This window comes from Ananas comosus, linkage group 7 (genome assembly GCF_001540865.1).
Source record: "Ananas comosus cultivar F153 linkage group 7, ASM154086v1, whole genome shotgun sequence".
In the NCBI taxonomy this organism is placed as follows: domain Eukaryota; kingdom Viridiplantae; phylum Streptophyta; class Magnoliopsida; order Poales; family Bromeliaceae; genus Ananas; species Ananas comosus.
The window spans coordinates 13,321,592-13,340,729 of NC_033627.1; the positions used below are offsets into that span (position 1 = coordinate 13,321,592).

Consider the following 19,138-nt stretch of genomic DNA (forward strand, 5'->3'; position numbering starts at 1 on the left):
ATAAATTAGATCATGATTTTGAGACCTCTGTGATACAGTTCACGAGTGTGGTGCATGAGATGTATGGATAGTTGGATACACAAGTAAAAGCAATAATTTTTTTATTGAAAAGCAAAGGAGTGTTTTTTTTTTTTGAGAAAAATGTAGCGCGCAAAAGTAAAGGAGTGTTGTTCTAAAAATTATTGCTTTTTAGGCTTGGCAGTGGATTAATGTTTGATAGCTATATCAGTGATTTTGATTAATTAAGTGATTAGTCTACTAAAAATAAGTTTATTGCTGTACTTGTTGACATCATGTTAATACCAAGATAGCTAATTAAAAAAAATTATTAGTTTGAGGTGATTGCTAGTTACCAGAAATGCCCATTGAGAGGTGATTGTTAGGTGGTACTTTTATTTAGAAAAATATATGCTACTAAATTTTGCACTCCACTTATTCTAGAATTTACAAAACTTTTTTAGGAATTTTTTTTCTAAATAATCCTAGAAAATATTATAATTGGAAAAAATAGTCCGACTAAAAAACTATTTGGCTAAATAACCTCTTTTTGCCATGTGAGAATCACGGTGGAATTTTCTCTTGAAGCAATGAGTTGTTTATCGTCTTTATGAAGACGGTAAACGATTCACCAGCTTTCTAATTTTTTATAAAAACGGTGAATTATTCATCGCTTTCTTGAAGATTATTTATTAGAATTTGTAGGTTGTTAAGATTATATTTGATTTGTTGAAATTTTTATATAATCGTTAGGATTATATATGAAAAATAAAAAAAAAGTGACATGTTAGGTTTGTATGTGAATTATTAGAATTTTTGTTTGATTGTTAGGATCGTATGAATAGATTATTGTGATTTTTTTTATTATTAAGATTGTATGTAATTTGTTGGAATTTTTATATGGTTGTTCAGATTATATGAAAAATAGAAAGAAACAAAAAAAGAAAAAGACAGTAAATGATTGATCACTTTTGCGAAAAATTAGAAAAATAATGAATAGTTTACTGCTTTTAGAGAAAATTCTACCGTAGCTTCTGTACGGCAAAAGAAGAGTTAGTTTGTCAATTATTTGTTTTATAGGATTATTTATCCAATTAGAGAATTTTATAGGATTATTTTGAAAAAAAAACTCCCTTTTTAGGTTATTACGATTAAAAAAAGTTGATAAAATTAGTGGGAAAACAATGATCTTCAGATGAGTAAAATATAAAATTTACACTTAAAATAAGATAGCATTGCTCTAATATTTATCTTTTAAAATAATAATAGAGGTTAATGGCCATTATATTTCCTTGTCTCTCTCTAGATTTATTAATAGGTAGAGTGCCATAGTAAATTGAACTGTGCAATGGACATGGTAATTATTGGGGCTCTATTTCTCACTGTTTGCTATTGTCCTTTATTACTGTTTACATGCCATCACCACTTGAGCAATAATCCCTGGATAGGATTCTAAGATGTTGCCATGTTTTTTTTTTCTCAACAAATCTAAGCGAGAATGATTTAGTGATGGTAATTTATGAATAGAATGATAATTAGAATAAAGAACAGTTATTTGTAAACAATTTGGACTTTTGATTTTCGTTTGATTATTGTTGGTAGACCATCTTTCAAGTAATTTATTCTAAATATATATTTAAATTATAAATAAAAAGCCAGGACATTAGTTTCAAATTTAAGCTTACACGAGAACTGAAACTTCCGATCTCATGATCGACAAATGGGCATCGAGTAATCAAGTTATCTGTGCTTTTGTACTTATTATACTCGCTATCAATAATTACTCATAGATTTCAACCACCGGCCCAAAATGTTTAAGTCCCATTACTATTACTAACGCACAAGGCCTCATATATATACCAATTAGCATTATCAACCACTGGCCCAAGATAGCGCTTTGCTTGTTTAAACCCTGATGTGTGAGCACTTTACCCTGCATAGCAATAATAACTCTAGGTCAAAGTAACAATAACTCGTAGGTCCAAAATGTTTAAGCCGTCTCTGTTTAGACCCTGACGGTCTCATCAAGTCCAAATGAGATCACAGATGCAGACCAGAATCAATTGATGTAGAACTTTATCCAGCATAGTACTTAGCTAACCCAGCATAGTACTTAGGTATCACATTTTCCGCTGGTATTCGACTCTGATACCAACCCGCTAGCAATTATAACTCATTGGGCTCAAACTATGAGCCCAAAATGTTTAAACTCAGTTATCATTATATGGGACTATTGGGAGCGCTTCCTCTGTTTAAACCCTGATGTCTGCATAGCAACAATAACTCGTAGGTCCAAAATATTTAAGCCCAGTCATTATTACTAGCGCGCAAGGTCTTATATATATTAATTAGAATTATTTTCTCATCCGATGTGGGACTATTGGAAGCGTTACAGCTAAAGCGACATTTGGTTCTGTGTAAAATAAACCGAAAATTATTTTACAGTTAAAAAAAAAATGAAGTTTTCAATTTTTTTTTGCTATTTTTCGGCGTTAACGAAAATTCAAGCTGTATAAAATTTTTTTCATTCATTTTATTATATTGACCTAAATAAATATGAATTTTTTTTCTTTCAACCAAACAAAATATTGATGCAAACTTTTCTTTTTTCCTACAAGTCAAACACTATAACACCTAAAAAAAAAATTCCATCAATTTTTTTTTTACAAAAAATAATCTTTTATAGTTTTACGTTGAATCAAACTGACCCTAAGTAAGCGAATGGCGCCTTAAATGCTTACTTAAATTTGATGCCTAAGTTTGGTGGGCACAAGGGAGTACCAGCTTAGAATCTCTCTCCTTAGATCCTGTCGACAATATGTGAACTAAAAATGTGCCCAAGTATATGGATTTATTCACCTATAATGTTTCCATCTTTTCCATTGAATGAAGCGGATAACATACTATTTTTTTCTAAAAAAAAAAATATAATGTTTCCATCTTACCCCACCTCATTTACCATCTATGGAAAATATCAGTAGCTGTGTAAGAGGGAATGCCAAATGCTTTTTAAGTTTTAACATGCCTGGCTCTTTGCACCCCACGAACCATTAAGCGTCGACACAGGTGCATGTTGACGCAGGTCTAGACCGCGTTGAAAAGAGAGATATATGAAAAATACAATTTTTTCATAAAGACCTATTAGCTGTAAGAGACTGCTCCCAACGATTCGTCAGCTGTTTGATCTTGTAAATCGCTATGATAGGGTCCAACATGGTCTTCCGAAAGATTACTCCGTTCCTGCCCTCCCATGTGACCCACCAGCATGTTACTATTTTGGTTATCCAATTATTCGTTGCTAGTGTTCCATACCCAGCCAGCTTGTCCCAGACCGAATTCACATTATCTCCCAAATCTCTAGTCTGTACATTCTCCAAGGTCATCACTAATAGGAATCTAGAAAAAACGCATTGTGTGAATAAGTGATCGACGGTTTCCTCTTCATCACTAATTGCTAGTTTTTGTTTTTATTTTCCCTCACCCCTGTCCCTGTAGCCTAGTTCATCTCTCCAATGAATGAAGCAGGTAGCGTGCTACCTTTTTCTCAAAAAAAAAAAAAACAATTTTTTCGACTTATTCATTTCTAAAGCTAAGAATAATACTAGACAACAAACAGAAATTGTCGACAGAATTTCTAAACCTGAATTTATGCCATTAAATATGAAAGGCAGAAATTGAACTGAGTACCGATCGATTACTAATTTGGACAGATAATCTGCGAGCTCTGATCTCCAATCACTAGAAACTTTCTGAGGGGATGAATCACTTAGCACTACTGCTTCTGCTTGCATCATATTAATTCCATGGTACCTAATATAAATGCTTGTGGGTAAGATTTATAAATGGTGGAGCCTCTAGTCCACAAAGATTCCTAGCTATGATTTGACCAACAAGTAGGCAAATTATGAACATATTACTGTAACTTTTGAATTCAGTATCAACATATTATAATTGTGTAAATGCTGAATAAAGTTGGTAGCTATTGCAGGTAAGATCTATAAATATTGGAGTTTGAAGTTGAAAAGGATCCCTAGCTATCAAATGGCCATGTAGGCAAATTATTAGCACATTACTGTAGCATTTGAAGTGTCAATGTGCTATTGATGTATCATAGCAACAAATATTCATGTGGTTTGTAGGAGCATCTAGAGTAGATCTCATATTATCTGCACATCCTCTTGGTTTTGATGCTCTCTCTTTTTATGTGCACTTGAAATGCATGCAACATGTGCAGGAAAATCAACTTTTTTTTGTTCTCTGTCTAGCTGGCATATCTATATGGCAGCTGCTGAAGCTGTTTAAATAAACAGAAACAATAATTCAATCCCAAATCCTGTTGTTTGAACTCTAAATCTTTATTTTTATTCTCTGACTATCATTCATCAAAATGCGTATCCTCAATGATCACGCAATCGCTTCTTCACCAACACCCTTTGGGGATGAGTTCATGAGAATTTTGGCTATGGAACCCCAGTTTGGCTCGACGAAAGCTCGAAAATCGACATTGGAAGGTGGTAACCTCATGAACAAAGCTTCCTTTATGTTTCTCAGCATTCCCTTATCATAAGGATTTGGAGACTTCGCGTATCCCCCTTTGAAATTCTCGCGAGCCGTCTGTAAAGTTGAAAAGAAGAGACATGAACATTTGATTTATGGAAAAATTTAATAAGCATCAAGAGTACTGCTACATGTACTTCGTAATGTTACTCTAAAATGTTGTTCATGAGCATTAATTGGTATCTGAAATTCGAAAAAGTCGACCGCTCAACAGCGTTGAGTTATTCTTTGAGGTACACGAAGCATTGTACAGAAGAACAGAAAAGGCGAAGCGAAGTAAAAAAGGAATACCTGATTGATAGTTATAAGATAAACATGAAACACCGACAGGCCTGCGAGAAAACATACGGCCACGAAGCTAAACAATGCTAATGCAAATGCTTCAGGAGCACATCCTAACAATTCGATCATCCCTGAGCCGCTCCGGGCCACCTCTCTCCTAATTCTCCACAATGAGAATGCAGATGCATATGTAAAGAACACCAACGCCGAAACGACGAACATCAAATAGTACCGATAGTTACGCTGCCGAGAGAACCCAGAAATCAGAAATAGTAATCCTAATCCAAAACAAAAAGTAATTGCAAAATGAAAAAGGATAAGCAACTTTCATACTAATCCTACGCATTGACCAATCCACGGGCAATGGTGATCGAACTTCTCTACGCAGTTGTCGCAGACGGTGCAGTGGCAACTTCGCGGCAGTCGGAATATGTTACAAATCCTGCAGTACTTCAACTTTATCTGAACACCATTAATGCTTATTCTCCTGCTTCTGCTCCTACTTACACTGGTTCCAACTTCTTCTAACTCTGGCTTCTCATTCCTGGGGATAATTCCAGGGTCTTTTGTGCCAGCCAATACCAAGGTAACAATAACCTGGTAATTAGAGTACTGATCAGCTACTTACTACATAAAATTTCTATGAATATGTTTGATTAACTGATTGAATAGAGATATATACTAACAATTAATGCCAATATCATGGAGACTATTGCTGTTAAATCGGAATGCTGCGGCAGAGCGACAGTTATGTAGGAGCAGAAGATCCAATCTGAAAGAACAATGGAGATTGATGTCAAGATGAAGCCCCGCGGATCCGGGCCGCACACCATTCGCCCTCTGAAGAAAAAAACCTGCATATACAAGAAGCTAATAATGGCCTACATTTCGATTTAGCGAAAATGATCATTAGTCTTTCTAAGTTGAGCACAACAATTTTCTACTCATTCTTCTTTAGATCGTTACGCTAACGGAGATTATTAAATTCAACTAAAAAGAAGATTAAAAACATTATTTAAACAGAAAATCCAGAATCAATGTTAATTGCAGCAGCATACATGTGCACTTACAATTGTATTCCTCTTTGTTAGTTCTATGTTAGATCTTAGTTAGAAAAGCTTACATTTTTTCCAGGCCACACTTGATAAACTCTCACGCGAGAGCTGCCCGACGGTGAATCGGAGAAAAGACCGAAGCAACTCCGGATTCGAAATTTGCTGTACCTTGACAGTGTGCTCAGAACAGAACTAATAACATCTGAATTAGATATACTCGACGAAATAACGCCGAATTTGTTTACGCCATTACTCTCATGATCAGTTGCAGCGTTTTGTACATGCTGAGGAGCCATTTATGCATGGCTTTTAGTGGATTTAAGGAGTTTAATCATGAAGTTCAATAGAAAGAGAGAATAGGCTTAAGAACTAACTCTGAACAAAACAGGAACTACTCTGGGGTAGTTATAACTTTAATAATTTGAAACTCACAAGTGATGCATAAGTAGTGAGATGTTGTTCTCCTGGGCCAAAAATGGACATAGATATATAAAAATTCACATTCCGGGCCAAGTTTGCGCGAAAATGGGTCGGATTTTACATATCCATCTCAACTACCTTTCAAATCCAAATTTTGCCGGGCCAAGTTTAAATTTATTTTACCAAAAGTAATTTGAGTACCCAAATTAATGATCTTAGTAATGTAAGTTAAAACCAGTGAAAAAAACTATTAAACTTAACAAAATTATTATTAAATTTAGTAAAAGTTTAAATTAATTTCATATAAATCATTAAAATCTCAATAATTGAATGCAGATAGAACAGTCTCAATCAAAGAAAAGTTAAGCCAAACCAAAAAAAAAAAAAAAAATCATTTACCAAATCACACTTCAAACTTTGATTGAGCCAAAGAGCAGATGATGGTGCTTTCCCCTTACACTCTTTTTTTTTAACATTTTTTTTTTCTATTGTTTTTATACCATTTTGTTATCCTTTGATATAAAGTTTGAGATTATTTTTTAGCCTAAAATGTTAGGTCAAACTTGACCTGTTCACATTGAAGTTAATTACCATTATCCTCTATAGCCAATGAACTTTAGAAAACTTAAAATAATTAGTTCAGCTATTATATATTTGTTATGGGTAAATGTTTGTATCTATATATATATTGGTATCTTTCATGTAGAACAATTCAAAGAGTAACAGTACCAGGATTATATTTTCTCATTGTTGACATGTAGGTGCCTTAGCCCAAAATTTCTAGGCAATGGTTAAAATGTATGGAGACTCCTCAACTATAGGCGATTTTAAAATGAATCAAGCATTTGCTAAAATTATCATAATTCCTTATTTGATTAACGAAAATAACTTAATTAAATTAAATAGGAAATAATACATCATTATGGATATTTCCCATGAAATGATCATTAATTGAACTTTTGGTTTCTATACCCTTCAAAAAAAAAGAAAAAAAAAAAACTTTGGTTTGTAAAGGGATCATGAAATTGTAACTAAAAACTATTTGACTTGGTTTGTTAACTACTACTAAGTCCCAAAAAAATGATAATTTGAAAGGGCTATATATAGCATTTTCACCTATGCATCTCCACACCCAAAAATGGCTTTCAAATTCTCCTCTCACTTCCACATCACATGTTTGCTTCTACTTTGTCTCCATACCCTCTTGCTCAAAGTTGAATGCTCTACCAAAGTAAGGATTACTAATTTGATATCTCTTATCAAACCAAAAAAGAAAAATTTAATTTAATTAACTAGTCTAATTAATATTATCTTAATTTCTAGTTATATATTGTGTACCTTGGTGAGAAGAAGCATGAAGATCCCAACCATGTCACTAATTCACACCATGATATGCTCACTACTCTTCTTGGAAGGTATTCTCACCATGATGTTTAATTTATCTCATTATTCTTTTTTTTTTTATTCTTTTCAAAAAGTTAAAAATTCATGCATGGAGCCTCTAAACTAGAGCTTTTGATAAATTAATTAATCAATGATCTCGTCAAATTTCATATTTTTAACTACTTTTTATGATATATATTTATTCATTACTAACTGATAGTTAATAGAGCCATTAATTTTAACGTTTGGTTTTTTAAATAAGACCAAGTGAATAAATAAATTTCATCCTTTGATTTTTTTAAAGCAAAGAAGAGGCTCGTGGATCGATTATTTACAGTTACAAGCATGGTTTCTCGGGCTTCGCCGCGATGCTCACCGAAGATCAAGCAAAGCAACTTGCAGGTTCCCCAACATGCGAATATATTCTCAATTACCATGAAATTAAACTAACATGACCCTTAATTCTATTGCTTAACTAGTATGCATGATTAGGCACCTAACTAATGCTCATTTTATATATATCTTTCATTAATTAATCCAGAGTTACCTGAAGTCATTAGTGTTAAGCCTAGTCGGAAATATAAGATGTCGACGACTCGAAGCTGGGATTTCCTGGGTTTGGATTACACGCATCCGCCCGAACTCCTTACGAAGAGCAATTACGGTGAAGATGTGATCATCGGTGTCGTCGATTCCGGTTAGTCCTCCGGAGTGTTCTTTTGAACTTTTGGACATTGTGGTGTTTGGTTTCACGTAAAAAGCATAGAAAATAGTTTACTGACTGAAAAGAAAAGTGTCACTAAACGTTTATTACAACTTTTAGGTGTGTGGCCCGAATCTAAGAGCTTCAGCGACGAAGGATACGGTCCGATACCGTCGCGATGGAAAGGAGTGTGCCAGCTAGGAGAGGCATGGGGGGCGAACAACTGCAGTCGCAAGATCATCGGAGCGCGGTTCTACACCGCGGGGGTCGACCCGCAGAATCTTAAGATGGATTATTTGTCCCCCCGGGACAAGAAAGGGCACGGGACCCACACCGCCTCCACCGCGGCCGGCTCACTAGTGGTAGAAGCAAGTTTCAATGACCTGGCAATAGGGTGGGCTAGGGGGGGCGCCCCCCGTGCCCGGTTGGCTATATATAAAGCCACATGGGGCACCGGTCACGGTCTGGGGGCCGGAAATAGTGCTACGGTACTGGCCGCGATTGATGACGCGATACATGATGGGGTGGACGTGCTGTCGTTGTCTCTTATAGAGGACGAAGACTCGTTCGGTGCGTTGCATGCGGTGGAAAAAGGGATCACGGTCGTTTACGCCGGGGGAAACACCGGCCCCCAGCCGAAAAGTATAAGAAACACAGCTCCTTGGGTGATAACGGTTGCTGCGAGCACGATCGATCGATCTTTTCCGACCGTCATCACGCTCGGAAACAATCAGAATCTAGTGGTATGAGACCATTTAATTCACAGCCCTTTTTTTTTTTTTTTGAAGTTTTATTTGCTTTTGATTTGTTATAAAGTCAACTTATATATATAAGCTTGCAACTTGCAAGTGGGTCTAGCATAAAAGAAAATATAATTTTAAGTTATGTTTGGCCAAAAACTCATTATCTCATCCACTTAACTAACCAACCTTTTACTTATTCTAAACGACAAGGGTTTGATGTTAAAGTATGTGCAATAAATAAATAGAATCTAAAAGGAGATGAACATAGAATATTCCTCCACTCAAAAAAAGAAAAAAAAAAGAAAAAAAAGGGTGAATACCATATACATTTGTTTCAATTGTTAAAAAAAAAAAAAGAAGAAAAAGGAAACGATCATGTATGAGTTACCTACATTAAACATGCTGCAATGATATACTTCCTAATTACTTTGTCATATATTTGTGGCATTTTATCTATTATTATACCATAAATTTAGTGATATATATATAAAAAAAATATTTTTTGCTATATATTCTAATCATACAAAATTGCAGGGCCAATCCATTTATCACGAGTCAAAGAACCAATCATCAGGGAGCAACTTTAAAGAGCTAGTTTATGGTGACATGTATGATGCTAATTGTAGTAAATTGCTTAATTTCTTTTCAAATTACATAGATACATATGTATTCTGAGCATGCATAATTCACATTAATTACCACCATTATATTTCTCTCAAGTTGCACCGCTGACGCCCTGAACGGCACGGACATCACCGGAAAAGTAGTCCTGTGCATCAGCGACGCACTCGTGGCTCCGCCCGAAAGCTTCTTCTCAATCGCAGCGTCGAACGTGCGTAACGGTGGCGGCGCCGGCCTTATTTTCGCCCAGTACACGACAAATCTCCTCGTGTCGACGGAAAACTGCGGGGCGATGCCTTGCGTTCTCGTGGACCTCGACATTGCGTCGCAAATTGAGAGTTACTTGATCACTGAAAGGCAAGGCCTCAAAAGTCACTTTTACGTACCTGCGTTATAACTGAAACTTTCGCTTTGTTGAATAAATTAGCTAATAATATAAAATTTAACAGTAGAAGCTTTAATCTGATGCTTCAAAAGTTTACTACGCAATAAAGTTATTGAGAACTTATAAGCATATATAGTGCTTCGAAATCATTGCATATATAAGTAGTTCGCGCGATTCTAGTTTAATATTAATGCTTTTTAATCATTTTCTTATGTAAATTTACTTTGATGAATCAAACAGTTCACCAACTGTGATGATCAAGCCGACTACGATTACTATTGGCGAAGAAGTGTTGGCCCCAAAGGTAGCAGCATTTTCCTCCAGGGGGCCATCCGTATACTTCCCTACAGTAATTAAGGTGCAATTATTGAACCCTTATCATGCAAAAGTTACAGTTTCACGCTCTTGATCCACCACATTATAATTGTAGACCATATATGTCGATCCGATAGAAAATGATTCAGAAATAATCTTTACTACGTGGTAAAATAAGCCCGGTAATAATCAATTAGATTGAAAGTTGAGATGGAATGAAATGTCACGCTATGAATAGTTTAGCATTTGGCACTATTCTAAAAGTACGACCAAATAAATTAAGACTATGATTAATTCTTACAATTTTTTTTTTTCCCCAATTAAACAGCCTGATATTGCTGCCCCAGGAGTAAATATCTTAGCAGCATTCCGAAATTCATACATATTTGGATCAGGAACATCAATGGCTACTCCACATGTTTCTGGAGTGGTTGCTTTACTAAAATCCCTGCATCCTGATTGGTCTCCTGCAGCCATAAAATCAGCACTTGTAACCACCGGTAATTCCTAGCTAGTTCTCAATATCCAAGTTTTCATTTTTTTAAAAGGTAAATATGTAGAACTTATCTGAATTACGGATCATTTTGAGTCGGTTACCTAACTTTTTAAAATTTTTATTTGCTACCAACCTTCTGGTATGTTTGATTTCAGTCGGTCAACAATATATTAACTTTAAAATTTGAATGCGTTACTTATTTTACAGTTTTCGTTAGTATATTTCATGTAATTCTCGTAATCGCAAATTCATTAAAGTAAGTAATTAGGAGATTAAGGTGTCGTTGACGGTTTAAATCAAACAAATTACAAGATGATATAGTAAAATCAAAATTTGTAAATTTAATAATTGGCATGGCTTAAGCATCGACGACCGACAAGTATGGCATGCCTATCCTAGCGGAGGGGCTGCCTCGCAAGATCGCCGACCCCTTCGACTACGGAGGCGGGCACATAAACCCCGAGAGGGCGGCCGACCCGGGTCTTATCTACGACATCGACGCGAAAGATTACTACAAGTTCTACAACTGCACCATCAAGCAATTCGAGATTTGCTCTTCACCACTAATCCCTGCTTATTTCCTTAACCTACCCTCCATTTCCATCCCTAATCTAAAAAACACCCCAATTGAAGTGTGGAGGGCAATTACCAATGTGGGCCAAGAGGATGCAGTGTACAAGGCTATGATAAGTGATCCAGCAGGGGTAAAATTGGAATTGGACCCAAATGTGCTTGTGTTCGATGCAACTAAGAGAGTTCATAGTTTTAAAGTGACATTTGTACCTAAACATAAAGTTCAAGGGGATTACACATTTGGGAGCTTAACATGGTATGATGGTGACAAACACACTGTGAGGATTCCAATTGCTGTGAGAATTATTGTTCAGGAGTTTTATGCAGATACTGAATAATAATTAGAAAGATTTAAATTAGATGAGGTACTGTATTAATAATAATCATATGCATGTAACCTAAGATATAAATTATGTGTAGAGGGACAAAATACAATAGAGTGCTCTACGTTTGTATGCATGCATTTGCTTGTTTGATCAATAATGTACAAATTAATTTTGTGTTTCTAAGCTCTAATAACTAGATGTTGCTATGTTAATTAAGTTGTGATGTTTCAATCATTATAATTATTAAAAAAATGGTTATGAACTTATGTATCTTGGTCCGGTGCATTCTCGAAAACCTTTTTAAATTAATGTAGAAAATAAATTGCATGCTTGTATTGTTACAAGTTCGTTATGCAGATTAAATTCGACAGTGTAGAGAATTTGGAAGTTTTGGAAAAAAAATCAGAAAATTTGAAAAATATCGTAATGAGATGTAAATACATTATAGAACTATAAATTTTAATTTAAGAGTATAAAATTCATAAAATAATTAAGTTTCGGAGAATTATTTGGCCTACTTGTTCATGAACTATTTGCGAATTTTCCAAGAAAATAGTGACGTTTGTTATAATGAATTCTCGCTACTTCTAAAGCGCAAAGATAAAAAAAGTAAAATACTAATTACGTATATGTACATCAATTGATCAAGATCCTTAATTATGACCATGGCGAAATAATCTTTAACAAAATTACGATATATTAATTAAAGATATGATGATACGATAATTTGGAAAACAAATACACCTAAATATAGTAATAATCATAGGAATAATAACACTCCATGTAAAATATGGTAACCTATATTTCCATGTAAAATATGGTAACCTATATTTCCATGTACGTATAAGTATACGTACACTTACTACCAATTAATTCGAGATCATGTAATAATTTTGAATTATTACCATATCTAGTTAGGTACGTAACTAAATTAGCTATATACATACATGTAGCTATATATATATGTGACCATACGTATCTCATCGTTACTAAACCAAAATTATATTTTTTCGAAAATTATTATACGAAAACATATGGCGTTGAAGCATTCAACTTTGATTGTTCTCGTCCTTTGCTTCCTTTTTTTCGGAAAAAATACAAGTAATTTATTATTTTCTCTCCCTATCCCTCTCTAATTTTCTTTTTAAGTTTTTAGTTTTATGTTGAAAACATTTTTCTACTATTTCATTTGCATGTTTGCATGCAAATTGCATGCAGCTATTATATTGTCTTTTTTCTTTTTTTGTGTGTTACAATAAAATCTACTGCTTCTTATATATTTTTTAAAAAAATTGATTTTACCATAAACTCCTCAAAAATATTTTATCAAGCTGTAATCAAGTGAAATATTTTGCGAAATTAACAATAGAATATTTTATAAATAACTTATGTAGTCTATTTAGGTTACAACACATTTCATCAGAAAAATTAAAAAACTGTTCATTTGTGACAAAATTGGATTAAATCAAACACAACACAATATTTAAGTTTAATTAACTCAAATTGGATATAGTTTTTTTCTTCTCTTCTCACCTCCACTTTTTCAAAATTTTAATTGCTGGAGTATGATTTTCGATTCTTGCATGCAATTTGTCACAAAGTTATAAATTTAAGAGTAAAAGAGCATCTATTTTGATGACTTTTTAGCAACAGCACTAGTAAAAAAAAACTTACGAGAACGCATCATTAATAGTGTTGTATGAATCTTGAGACGATATGACGATTAAAATGTCATAAGGACAAATATTTTTGTGTTTTTAAAAGTGTAGAAACTCGTATCTCTCCATAGATAAATGGTTTACTTTTTGATGTATCAGTTTGATTGATTTACAGGAGCCGAAGACGATAACTGCCACTACCTTTGGTCTTCATGCACGAACAATCAGGACTGCAGGACGCAGTGCGACGCACAAGGCTACGACGGGCACGGCGCACTCTGCGTGCCAAACCCGAATGGGCAACCCCCAACTCACTGCTGCTGCATTATTTCTTCCCCATCAGATCATAATCCTAAGGATCCATTAACATCACCACCCCTTAACTAGGATAATAAGTTTTTTTTTTTTTTTTTGCTTTAATTGTTACTCATTTATAGTTGTGTTGGGCTTTTCTTTTTCTTTTTTTTTCTTTTTAGTTTTGATGTTATTAGCTATGTAGCTGACAATAAGTTATCCACTGTTCAGTGGCCTCGATCAGGGTGATGATGCTAAATTTTGAGATACATTTCCTTTTTTAATTAATTGGAATAAATTTTTAGTTGGAAATTTGGAATTACTATTATATGAAGAAATTAAAAAAAAATTATACCAAGTGAAAAAAAAAGATATTTAGCCACGTGACTCACGTGCTTGAATTATACCCTCGACACGTGTGCGATAGCGGTTAATTGTTCCTATATATTCGGGCTCCGCTAACCACTATCCGGAATCCGCATAAAAGAGCAATGCGGGCCCTTTTCCCATTCGTAAATGGATTCTCCACGTAATGTTCGTGATGCTCACCGACCGCACGATCTTAATCCTACGGTTAACTTTTTTCGAAGACCTATAATGCACGAAGACTACTATTCTATGGGATAATTGCAAATAAGCCCTCAAACTTTCTCCTTTTTCGTCACTATTCTTTTAACCTTTTAATTAAATTACTAGTTTTTTATTTAATAAATTCATTGGCTATTGTCAACTAGTTAGTAATTAATAACTATAATTTCATCAACACAAATTGGGTAGCATTATATGATTTTATACTTGATGCTAATGTGGTATTTTTATTAAATTAATTAAGATTTTGACAGCAAAAGCTTTAGCTAAAATTATTAATAGATCTTAGAATTAAGTGTAAAAATTAAAAATTTGAGGAATAAAGTAATATAATCCGAGCAGATTTTTTTTTTATATAAAAATGCATAGAATTACCTAAATTTTAGATTATTTTGAGTTTACGGACTAATCTTTCAAATTGTTGGATTTGAGTAAGTCAGTGACATTTAAACTTCAAGATTTAAGTTAATTTCACACTTTAATAAATTTATACTTCTAAAAATTATATAAAATATACTATTTAAATCTGTAAAAAAATCACACATTTAAATTTCAAACTCAAAAATATTATTGACTAATTTAAATTAAGCAAATTAAAAAATTAAATAATAATATTAAAATTTTAAAAGGTTGGATAGTAAACTCATAATAATGTCCCGTCGCTCGACGAGTTTAGTATATTTTTACCAATAAATAATACAAAATTATACTAAAAAGGGGCTGCTACAAAATATTTCATACTTGTGGTGGCCCTTGGTAAACGCGAAAAGTAAACGAAGACCATCCAAAAGCGTATTCTCCGGAGGCGCATTTGGGCGAAAACTAATCCTCTCTCGAATCTCGATTCGACGCTAGGGTTTCTCGGAATCTAACAAAGGTGATGAATCCTCTGTCTTTCGATTATTTCTCTCGTTAAATTTATGATCTTTGGGTTGTGCTTGATCCGTTCCTACCGATGTCTAGCGTTTGAATAAATGTGTTATTGTTTTTCTTTTCTTTTTTTTTTTTAATTTAGTTTTGCTCAATTTTGTAATTGGTGGGTTATTGATCTAATTGTGAGAAGGGAATTGATGAGAATCGCTTCAATTAGGGTATTCTTTCTGTTTTTTTTCAAATCTATGATCTGTTTCTCATTAAATTTATGTTTTTTAGGGTTGTGCTTGATCCGCTCCCTCCGATTTCTAGAGTTCAAACGTCTTGTTGATGAAAAAAATTAATTTTGATAGATTTTGTAGTCGATGGTTTCTGAATCAAATTGTTAGATGGGATCGCGTCAATTAGGGTTTCGTGATGTCTCCTTTCGAGACGAGAATTAATAATTATCTTTAATTTAATTGTTTAATTTGAGTACCTTTATTTTTTATGGAAGTATCCTTACGTAATTCTCTGTGATTACTACATATCTCATTTGCAAATACCAAGATTAGTGTATCGTATTGCATTAATTACCGCAACCATTATACATAAAACTCATGGTATAGTACCAAGCTGTGAACTTGAGATGTAAAGGTGATATTTTTTTTCATAGTCAAAATGGGCATTTTTGGTGTTTCTTTTGTTCTGATTATCTTTTGTGATGAAATTAGGTCTTTCTAGGGATCTTAGTCAACAATTCAATAAGATATTTTAGTTAATGGGACACTTTTTCCTTTTCCCCACACTCTTTCTCACTGTATCGGCTTTCGCCTGGGATGGGCTGAAGTAAGTCATGGTATTTTCGTGAGTTTTGAGTTTCGACCGAAGATGAAGTTACGGTGAACCAAACAACGAAAGTGGGCATTTCCGGCCGATAACTACTTCACTCCTCTCCACTTCTGGTAATACAAACACACCCTTAAGGGAGGGTACATGTAGTATTGTATATGTTGTTGTCTTCTTGTAGGAGTGGACCATTTTGATTTTCTCCCAACCTCTGTCATGTCGGTCTTATTATTCTGACTGCTGGGAGCTACCTTCGTGGGTGATTGTTGTTGGCTTGCTAACTATTCTCAACTTCTTTTTTTAATTCTTTGTAACACAAACCAATCCCCCTTTATCTCTTCTTTTAGAATACCTATTCTTGCTTTTAAGATCTGAACAACTAGCATAAGGACTTGTGCAACATCAGCTTTTGGCTTAAAATTGAGACCTATTTGCAACTTGGATGGCAATCAGTAAAATTCTCTCATTAGAATCATATTTATTGTAATACGTGCTTGCTTCTGTTTTGTTTCATTCAATTGTTAGCTGGATTAGATTCATTTATTGCCGAATCTGAAATATTTAGGTTTGGAACATGCAATTTTGGTCTCCAAGTAAGTCATTTTTTCACGTCACAGTTGTGGTTATGCCATTCTTCTTCTGTTTGTACTACAAGGCTTTTAGATTTTCTATAGTTGTTCTTATCCCTGTTTCTCTTGAGGGGCTAGATTTTTTTGCTTCTTTTAAAATATCACAACGTGTTCGGATTGTAAATCATCACACATACTATCCAATGGTAGATAATTCTGCTTTTTGAATAGATTGTCCAGTTATATACTTATTCAAGTATACGTGCTATTATCATATTTCGTTGTATACTTGTATGTGATTCTTTTGTATAATAGAAAGTAATCATGATTTTGCATGCAGTTTTTGGCGCATCGTAACAGAAGTCTGAGTAAAAGCTCAATTAGTTTCGTCTCAACCTTTAACTGCCAAGTTTCATGTCTGATCACGACCTCCAAACTCCCACTGCCTTTGGTATGTACTTTATTGCAAATTTTGAATATCAGATTAGTTAGTGATTTTCATGTACAATGTTTTTCTCAGCGTTGCTTCTTAAGACTTGAAGACTAAATTTATCGAAATTCCTAAAGATGTTTGTGCTAAATCATGTGTATATTTTTTTGTTTACTGTCATGGTAGACCCATTTGCCGAGGCAAATGCTGAGGACTCTGGTGCTGGGTCGAAGGAGTACGTGCATGTGCGGACACAGCAGCGTAACGGGAGGAAGAGCCTGACGACCGTTCAGGGCTTGAAGAAGGAGTTCAGCTACACCAAGATCCTCAAGGATCTCAAGAAGGAATTCTGCTGCAATGGTACTGTCGTCCAGGATCCCGAGTTGGGTCAGGTATGTGTAGATATACCTATATGCATCATTTCACCTAAAATCCCATACTCTCTACTTGTAAGTGACGAGTAGTAACCCTTGTTCGCAGGTTATTCAACTTCAAGGGGATCAGCGTAAAAATGTTGCCACGTTCCTAGTTCAGGTGCTCATACCCATCAAAGAGGCTAAAATACGGGATACTCCCCACAAATCTCGTGGTTTTCACATTGTCTGGCTGAAATAATATAACCCATATTTCACCATGCTGATTTGTAACTGAAGTAATAATACGTATCGCCTAATGAAACCGTGACAAAAGGAGAAGCGATGATACATTGTAGTTTAAGGATTGTGCTCACCAATATTTCAGGGTTCTAAGGTGAAAACTGCGGTTGTTGAGGAGTTTTCTGCATTATATCGCAGCAGAAGCTATATTTCCGTGTGTGATCGATCTTCTTTTCTCTGTTTGATGCTGATTTCCAATCTCTTTTGTTTGGTCCAGGCCGGTATCGTGAAGAAGGAACACATCAAGATACACGGATTCTGAGCAACATACAAACGCTTCTGCGTGGTAGCACGTATAATTCCTATTTATGCAAGCTTTAATGTTTAGATTAGCGACGTGTATGTTTAAGATCAGATGAATAAGATACTTGTGTTTCCCGCGTATGCCTGTTCTAAGGCGAGTTGTATCTCTGCCGGTGTGTGCTCGCAATTTGATCTATGATTCGTCGGTTGTATCCGCCAGTTCATCAATAGCAAACTCCTAGTTCTTTGTTTGCCTATAATTTTACTGTATTACTGTTCTGTTCCTATGTCAGTGAAAAATTCCAACAAAATTTAGTGATTTTTGTTTCTTGTTTTTTTTCCTGTTGTTTTTACGCGAAGTTTTGTTACATCTCGATTTGCAAAGCATATCATATAAAAAAAATAATTAGTTTGTCACAAATGACTACTTATATCAACACATTTCACATTTCTTTGTTTTGCAGTAGCAAATATCTCGACCCAACCCAGACCCAACCCAGTTTAATTCTCATCTCAAATATTCAGAACTTCTAGATTATGAACATCGTTCACAACATGTTCAATTTTGGTCCATTGAGCCAAAACCCCCTCTCAATTCATCTTTTCTAAAAATAATAATAAAAATTTCCGTTGATTAGAACAAAATTGTATCTCTTAGAACAAAATTGCATCCCTCGGAAAGAGCACGTGCACCTTTGGATGCCTACGGCTCTAAAAAAATGTAAATATTTATTATTTTTATAAAATTTTTTTTAATCAAAACATCAATTTAAATAGAAATAATTTATTATTCATATTTTTAAATTTTATATATTTTTAAAAAAAAATTAAAAAATTAGGCGGCCAGTGCCTTTCGGCCTGGAGAGCCTTGTTGCCTTGGAGGCTCTGGCCCGGCTCGCATTTGAAGCCGGACCGCGCCGGGCCGGTCCCTAGCCCGTTTTGACCCCCGCTCCCCCCTATATGAGGTGTATATATAGCTTTTAATCAAACAAACCTAAAGAATAGATACTAATTATAGAGTCCGGCTATTATACTCTTATGAGTATATGACTTTTTGTATTCATAAGTTTTCGACCGTTAGATCTATTTTTTTTACTATTTCTATCTGTTAGATCATACTATTCAACTAACTATCCACTCAAC

General features: G+C 34.5%; 3 protein-coding genes across 4 annotated transcripts; 2 read left to right on the forward strand and 1 right to left on the reverse strand.

Annotated features, from left to right (window-relative positions):
* On the reverse strand, nt 4,177-6,479 carry LOC109713158 (probable protein S-acyltransferase 7). Its single transcript, XM_020237137.1, has 5 exons — nt 5,960-6,479; nt 5,523-5,690; nt 5,170-5,433; nt 4,846-5,079; nt 4,177-4,611 (listed from the first exon to the last, which is right to left on the reverse strand). The coding sequence occupies exons 1-5, from the start codon at nt 6,185-6,187 to the stop codon at nt 4,402-4,404; spliced, it is 1,104 nt and encodes a 367-aa protein (XP_020092726.1). The 5' UTR covers nt 6,188-6,479; the 3' UTR covers nt 4,177-4,401.
* Nucleotides 7,421-12,039, forward strand: LOC109713157 (subtilisin-like protease SBT3.7). The gene is made up of 10 exons (XM_020237136.1): nt 7,421-7,542; nt 7,635-7,726; nt 7,999-8,096; nt 8,236-8,391; nt 8,518-9,140; nt 9,675-9,748; nt 9,861-10,118; nt 10,387-10,504; nt 10,790-10,961; nt 11,321-12,039. Exons 1-10 carry the CDS (start codon nt 7,450-7,452, stop codon nt 11,866-11,868), a joined length of 2,232 nt encoding a protein of 743 aa, XP_020092725.1. The 5' UTR covers nt 7,421-7,449; the 3' UTR covers nt 11,869-12,039.
* On the forward strand, nt 15,128-18,314 carry LOC109713159 (protein translation factor SUI1 homolog 1). 2 transcript variants are annotated; one of them, XM_020237138.1, is made up of 5 exons: nt 15,128-15,273; nt 17,007-17,117; nt 17,283-17,488; nt 17,577-17,630; nt 17,970-18,314. In XM_020237138.1, the coding sequence occupies exons 2-5, from the start codon at nt 17,081-17,083 to the stop codon at nt 18,012-18,014; spliced, it is 342 nt and encodes a 113-aa protein (XP_020092727.1). In that variant the 5' UTR covers nt 15,128-15,273; nt 17,007-17,080; the 3' UTR covers nt 18,015-18,314. The 2 variants fall into 2 exon arrangements, with proteins under 2 accessions (XP_020092727.1, XP_020092728.1); XM_020237139.1 differs by lacking the exon at nt 15,128-15,273 and adding an exon at nt 15,370-15,487.